General features: G+C 44.5%; 2 protein-coding genes; both read right to left on the reverse strand.

The window, feature by feature from the left end:
• Window positions 1-2,338: 2,338 nt before the first annotated feature.
• Window positions 2,339-4,187, reverse strand: GSTUM_00003120001 (uncharacterized protein; the record flags this gene model as incomplete). XM_002836800.2 has 3 exons in its annotated part: window positions 2,339-3,633; window positions 3,702-3,724; window positions 3,798-4,187. 3 exons carry the CDS (start codon window positions 4,185-4,187, stop codon window positions 3,153-3,155), a joined length of 894 nt encoding a protein of 297 aa, XP_002836846.1. The 3' UTR covers window positions 2,339-3,152.
• Window positions 4,188-4,230: 43 nt separating this feature from the next.
• Window positions 4,231-4,757, reverse strand: GSTUM_00003121001 (uncharacterized protein; the record flags this gene model as incomplete). XM_002836801.2 has 2 exons in its annotated part: window positions 4,506-4,757; window positions 4,231-4,344 (listed from the first exon to the last, which is right to left on the reverse strand). Exons 1-2 carry the CDS (start codon window positions 4,698-4,700, stop codon window positions 4,231-4,233), a joined length of 309 nt encoding a protein of 102 aa, XP_002836847.1. The 5' UTR covers window positions 4,701-4,757.
• Between the last annotated feature and the right edge of the window lie 2,924 nt (window positions 4,758-7,681).

Genomic DNA, 7,681 nt, shown 5'->3' on the forward strand with positions numbered 1-7,681 from the left:
ACCAAGATCTGGTTGACTCAGCTGCCGTACCAAAGATCTATGGGCGACTCGCGGGAGATCGACCGTGCAGGGGAGCCATCCACCCTACCCCACCACCCAATCTTAAACAGCCCAGCCCAAGCACCGTACCGACAACTCTAGGCCTAACTGTCGTAATTGATTATTATTATGGGATAGCCTGCTTCCTGCTCACAGAGCGAAATTTGGGAGACCCGAAATCCCACATCTTTCACGAAAACTGATGATTGACACCTTATTTCCAGAAATTCCTCCAATCACTCCCGTGCCACCAGAGTATCTATGCTCATGAAATTCAAAAAACCTATAAAACCAGTTGCTTACACGAAGTACTTGTAGTGGAAGGGAGTAGCGAAACAGGGAGAGAGAGTGTGCGACCCATCCGACAGGGGCCTCAATCCCCAGAGAGGTCTCCAGCGGTGGGCGCTTAGTCATCCGTCTTGGCACCCCAATCCCCCCGCCCAAGACCAGAACAATCCCACCTCGACTACCCATAACATCGCAACCACACAATCCCGCGATAAAAGCAAAATTGACCCACATCGGGCGGAAGAGCCCACATCTGTTAAGCCCACTTACAAGGCGATCCATTTGCAGGAAGTGGAATAAAAGCTTTCCAAAGTTTAAAAGAAAGTAGCGTTCTCAGGAGTATAAACGTCCAATCTAGAATTCGAATAAGCCTGCGGGGAGACCAGAAATGGTCAGGGTGGAAGAAGGGAGAGAGGTGTAAGCCCGAGGTGACCCGGGTCCTGTCTATCGGACCTAGCGTTATGGAGGGGAGGAAGGGGGAGCGTTACCAAGATCTATGTTGACTCAGCTAAATTTACCACAGATCTGGGGGCAGCCACCCGCGGGAGATCAACCGTGCAGGGCAACCAACCATCTACCCACACACCCACACCCACACTACCAAATCTTAACCCTCCTTCCCCTGGGGGGCACACACTCCCCAGGCTAGTGATCGTAACTGATTATAATAGGGCATTCCTTTTCACACGGTGGAATTGGGGGTGCCAAAGACCCTGCGGTTTTCACGAAAACCCGATGATTGACACCCGCGTTCCCAGAAAACCGTGGAATGAGCCTCACACTCCGAATCTATAAATTCCAGCAATCCCCAGTTCCGCCTATGTATCTACAGAAGGTAATATAGTAAGACAATACCCCAGGTACCCAAAAAAGCATGAGTTCGACCTTTAGCATCCACCCCAATCCTCAGGTGCCCCAGCGCGGCGACCGCTTAGTCATCTATCTTGGCACCCACCATTCCCCCGCCCCAGCCTAGCGAAACACCCAACTTCACCACCTCACAACTTCACAACAACACAATCCCACAGCAAAAGAAAAGATGGTCCATACGCAGCAAGAGATCCCGCATCCAGTAAACACATTTCCAAAGAAATCCGTTCACGGGAAGCGAAATAAAATCTCTCCAACGTCTGGGAGAAAATAGTACCCATAGAGGTATGAACGTCGAATCAGGGATTCGAATGAGAATGCTAGAAGTCGGGAAATGCCCAGGATGTAGGGAGGGAGGAAGGGCATGAGTAGGAGGTGACCTAAGTCCATGCATGGGAGCTGGGGGTAGAAGGGGGGGACGTTACCAAGATCTTGTTGACTCAGCTACCGTACCATAGATCGGGGCCACAGATGCGCGGGAGATCGACCGTGCAGGGGAACTACCCATCCACCCCCCACACCCACCCCACCAAACTTTAAAACGCCCCTCCCATGTAGATGACCACGCTGCCGTGTTAATATCTAGAATGAATTACCCATCACACAGCAGTCTGCTCCAAATTCATAGCGAATAGGAGAAAAACTCAGATCTCACCGCTTTCACGAAAACCGTATGATTGCCACCAGATTCCTATAAAACTGAAATGACCCCCATAACCATCTAAGTCACTAAATTCCAGATATCTATTTATTAACATACAAAGACGACCGGGGAAGAACAATACAGCGGAAACCAAAACTACGAAGCCAGTCCTCGATACCGGTAGGGAGCCGATCGTTCAGGAGGTGGGGCGGTGGGTGCTTAGTCATACTCTTGGCACTCACTCTTTCCTCCCCCCAACAGAGCACAACCCCAAACATCTTCGCCCCAAATCTCCACAACCCCACAATTTCACAACAAAAAAAAAACCAGAACCCATAGAGAACAGAAGGCCCCGCATTCGGCAAGCCTATTTCGGGAGAAATCCATTCGTAGGAAGTGAAATAAATCCCTTCCAACGTGTGGGGGAAAACAGTATCCTCAAGGATATAAATGTCTAATCTGGGACTCGGGGTGTTGTTGTAAGACGAGGAACGGTCAGGGTGTGGAAAGGGAGAAGGGTGAGTTGATGGTGACCTGGGTTTAACCAATGGAGTTTGGGGGTAGAGGGTGGATGGGGGGGGGCGTTACCAAGATCTATGTTGCCTCAGCTGGACTACCACACCATAAATCTGGGGGTATCATAACGCGGGAGATCGACCATGCAGGGCGAACTTAACCCCTCCCCCTAACCGTACCCTGCGCCCCCGACCAGACCCTGGGTCTGCGGTTGCTAGCCGACCCCAGGTCCCCTATCAACACTCCTGAATTTCCCCACAGGTCCAGGAAATTGTTCAACTAGAGCTAAGTTTTTGATATTGGGCTCACCAGCTCTCCCCTCGTACAGTAGTAAATGGAGCCCCCGCGAGGGGCAGAGATAGACTATTTAGCAGATGATTCTTCCAGTTCCTCCTTAGGGCGCCGAATAGGGAGGGGAAGGGAGGAGTGGGGAAGACTTGCGCACTTATCACATCACTCGTTTCACAACCATACCACCAACCACCCCGCCACTCCACTTCACAGCAAATAATTCTACAATCACGGCTACTCCTCAAGGTGCTTCGCAACTCAAGGGTTTAAAGCAAAGTTTGTCAATGGGTTAGCATATGTTGCGGGCTACTCGACATCTCCTGAATCCTTAAAACAAAAAACAAACGCTAGGATCGGGTTCACTTATATCAAACCATACTCATCTCCTCATACCACAACTTCGTTCGCTATGCTGCTGTGTCACGCCCCCAGACAAACACAAAAGTCAAATCACAACTTTAAGTAAACTAAACGCGGTAAGTAATACCTGACACCTGCCTAATACTCATACAAGACAACCTAGCGGAGCAGCAGTCCAGCCCGGTGAAAACAAAAACAAAAATGGAGAAAAATGGGTAAAGCAAGAACCACCGCCACTTTCTCGCCAAAACCACTTCCAACAACGATCCCGGGTCACGGGCAAATGAATGTAAAGGGATCGTGGAAAACACGTTCCCCGAGACAGAAAGAAGTCAACAAACGAGAGAAAAGCGAAAAAGCAATCAACAGAAAAATCAGATACTCCAAAAGTACATGGTGATGATATCCCCTGCACACAACACCGTAACCATGCAAAAGCCAGAGAAAGATATATCAGCAAATAGACATATATACGACTTTCGATGGTGATATTATGTGAAAGTAGGAATTCCTCTCCAAAACCATTGATGTATCCTCTCAAGACATATCCGACGAGGAGGGAACTCAATAAAGTAGCCGTGGTATATATGCAACCGAAAAACCAAGCCAAAAACGCCGTCCCAATGCTATGTTCCTAGTTAGATATGATACTGCATCTTGCCTACTTTTGACGACATCCATGTCAGGTACACACCTAAACCCGCAACCCACCACCTCCTCCCACGAGGGACATCAACATGCCCTTGATCTCGGCAAACCCTTGCTGAGTTTCACGGTGGGTCTCCTCCACTCTTCCCTTCAGTTGTCCAATCTCCTTCTCTAAAATTCCAAATCTCTTTTCCAATCCGATGACGTCCTCACCAATAATCCGGAGGTTGTGATTTCCATCACGTTGGTGACTTGCAACCATGTCGAGCATGCGACGCGACACAGCGACTTCATCTCCCACACGATGAACGTTTTCTGAAAGATCAAATACATGATTGGCCAGTGCGTGCATGTTTTGAACAGGATTGTATCTCTCAAAGTCGGATAAAAAATGCTTTCGTCGAGTCATATGCTCGTTGAACACTCGCAACTCAGACGGCGGCAAAGGCTCGGTAGGCACTTCTGAATATTGATGGGAGCTTGTATCTGACCGTGGTGATGACGGTTGGGGTGATGGCGGATGAGAGTCCATTGCTATATAGATCCAGGGAGGTACTAAGGTATATAGCCTCTGTTTATGGTTTCGGATTCACAGAATGACGAAGGAGGCAATAAAACAGGGTGGAGGAGGCGAGGGACGACGTGGTTGGCGACGTGTGGAATGAGTTAGATACTGTATGGGTGATCTTCTGGTGCGTTGTTAATTTTCTTGATCGAAAACAAGACGGTGGGAGGCAAAGAAGGAGGACCGGCTCGGCTAAGTCATCGTAAACCCTCTCGAGGGCCAAACGGTCGAGGAAAGAACGAGCCTGCATCGTAGAAATTGGAAAAATTTTTCAAAAAAACTTACAGAAAAATGCAGATTTGACGACGGGGTATGTTGTAATGATATTTTTGACTTTTGAAGCATAAAGCCTATTCGCAAGCAGTGTTGGGATACATCGTGACGGGTCTGGAGTGGAGAGGAGAGGAGAGAAGGGAAGAGGGAGAGAGGAGCACCATGGTCTATTGCCATCAAAGCAGACGGGGAGGGTGGGCACACCATCCAGCATAGGACGCAGCGCTCATTGGAAAATGGTGTATGCGTTCAATACGGCCCATGGTGCGGCAGGCAAATTAGGAGATGCAAAAAGCTGGGTTTTTGGGCGGAATGGTGAAGGGCTGGCCACTTTCGGTGATAATCAGAAAAAATGGTGTGGGTGGGTGAGTCTCGTAAGAATTGGTGTGGTGTGGGACACCCCTGAACAGCGGGACTTGCAACTCCTATTTTCGACAAAGCGCAGCCCCCCTTACAACCCACCTGTGACAGCGAACGATCGAATACACAAACAACAAGTGATCAATGAGTCGAAGATGAAATAAATGAAACTTTCGCCATATCGCCTATTCAATTACAAACATGCGCTCCAAAGTCTGAACCTTTTGGAAGCAAAAGATTTGAACTTTTTCCGACCTTTTTCGCCTTCATTGTCCTTGGTGTTCTGAATTACCGAGTTCCCGATTGGTACAAGCGCTATCTATCCACCCTGCCAACCTGCCTCAGGTTGCATTGAAAGTGCTTTTGGCGGTTTCCAAGTTCTGCTATTGTCATGAAATCAGCGGTTGGGACGCGGCTGGGCGGGTCACAAATATTACTGGTGAAATATGATAGGCCGTCAGCAGACAGATTTTGCCTCTTTGAAGATGCTTGACAATAAGCCAAGCGTAGGAATTCTCGAGGTTGCCATTGGCTCCATGAACTCTTGAATCACAAGCTTGGTCACAACTAGGTCAACCACGGCGAGGACGCCGGCCACAACCAGATTTACCGTAATTTGTTTTTTGTGTGTGCCGAGATGATCACGACATTTCACCTGTTTTTTCTTGGTGGCACAGAGTTGGAAACACAGGCGAAATTTCAAGTGAGGAGAAGCAGAGTCTGACCACAGCCAGAAATTGCTGCTGCCAGAAAAAAGGAGGCAGTTTGCAGTGCCTTTTCGCGCTCTCTCGACAGTATTGAGCGGGTGAGTTAAGATGTTCACTGTTACGATACGGTACTCGAGCACTAGAGTACGGTATAGTGCCCAGTACAAATACCTTACTCGGGCAAATCAGGAGACTCGAGAACAGCCGACGGTTAAGCCCCCGATCTAATCCAAGGAACAACGAGCTCCTCCAGGAATCTGAATTAGATCCTTGGAGCATCAGCCTTCCTACACCGGTAGAACCCAGACAGCGTGGCAACACTTGTGACGCCACAGGACTCTTGAGACCTCCGGGGGATAGCAGATAGACTAACCGTTCAAGTTGTTTTTCCTCAGTTTTGCCCTTGTCCAAAGAAACAAGGCCAAGGCTGCTGCAAAATATGTGATACCGGTATCGCTGCACATGTGGTGCCGCTCGCGATAAACCATTATCACGTCCCGTGGAAGAGAGAAGAGAAAAAAAATACAGGTAAATCCGAATGAATATCTTTTTATAAAATTAAAGAGAGAAATTAGAAGTAAAAAAAAAAATCTGACCAATTAGTATATAAACATTGATTTTACAAATCAGGCAAGATAGCCTATTACAAGTATACAAGTAATTTATTCTGACCCTCTTATATAATACAAATAATAGCGCCTACAATCTCTATGATTGCTTATGAGAAATTATTTATATTAATGAAAGCTAATTATTTAATTAAATACTATTTACCAAAAGTTATCATCACAAATTCAAAAAACTTTATCTTAGAAGTAAAAAGTTACTGCATATTATGTTTAACTTTAAATTCTAGATTCAAAAGATACAGTAGTATACAGCTGCTAGGCATTACCTAACTCTAATAGGAGTTGAGGTAAACTAGTACCTGCAATCTTTTAATAAGTGAAAAACTGTCTAGGAAGGTTCAGCTGGATTCTTTTTTTGTATTTTTCAAAAACTTGTAAAGATAAAGGTTAAAGTATAAGGATAAAAGATTCTTGTTAAAAATTTATTATATTGTTAAGGTTTATTCTTCATTGCTTAATGATATCTAAAAGCTAGAAAGGTACCTCAATATCTATACACCATATCTGAGTATTCTTAGAATACTTCTATTTATTTTACTATTAAGTCCCTTTTTATCTTCAATACTAATATTAAAAATTATTTAAAAGTGCAAACATCCTAAGACTCTAAAAACTATCATAATAATTATGAGCCGGTAGAAGTGAAAACCTGGCTCTGAGACCTTGACCACAAAACATTTATTTTTGTTGAACTACTTAGCTAGCCATGTAGAATATATATCTAATAGCTCAGAAAATATTCCCGAAACTCTAACAACCCCGGTATCAGCTTTTATATGCAAAATACTCAAAACACTTACAATTGACTTTTTACCATGTAAAATCACTTTAGTCACTTGTACTCATATTTAACCAATAGTAATAGTTGAAAATTAAGTGGATGTTGAGCTATTTCAGTTTGTGGTAAATTGTACCTGTTATTTTATAACTACTTGATACTGTAAGAAGCATGCTGTCCACATAGTACAAATAATAAAAGATTTGGTAAAACATTATAAATGCAACTTGGTTGAAAAATATTAATTTATAAATTTGACTAAGTAACATTAAACTGAATTTTCCTAGCTTTAGATTAACATTAAACTTTTTTTTTGAATTAGAGGAATCTTTTAAAAAAGTTATTGACATAAAGCTCATTATCTATTAAAACTTTTTTGACTCAGTTACTTTGGTTACAACTCATTTTCCCAGCCACAGCAAAAAAACTCAAAAGTCAGGTTTTCAGTTTTACAGGCTCATATTTTGTCAATCAAACTATATTATTTCTTCTCAAAAGAGAACCTGTACTTTTTGCCCCCCAAAGATATTCTACAAATTTCAAGAATAAACAGTTGTACTGGCAGTCCCTCACAACAGAAAAGTAACTAGCTCCAACCTCAAGCAGCTTGTATACTATGCAAATAGGATACTGGTATGTTAATATCCTATATGTCCTCTACTTAATGGTTTTTCCAGTCAATCATACTTTCTGTTAGACAAAATCTAACTGTAG

The sequence above is a fragment of the Tuber melanosporum genome (genome assembly GCF_000151645.1).
Source record: "Tuber melanosporum whole genome shotgun sequence assembly, scaffold_160, strain Mel28".
Taxonomy (NCBI): domain Eukaryota; kingdom Fungi; phylum Ascomycota; class Pezizomycetes; order Pezizales; family Tuberaceae; genus Tuber; species Tuber melanosporum.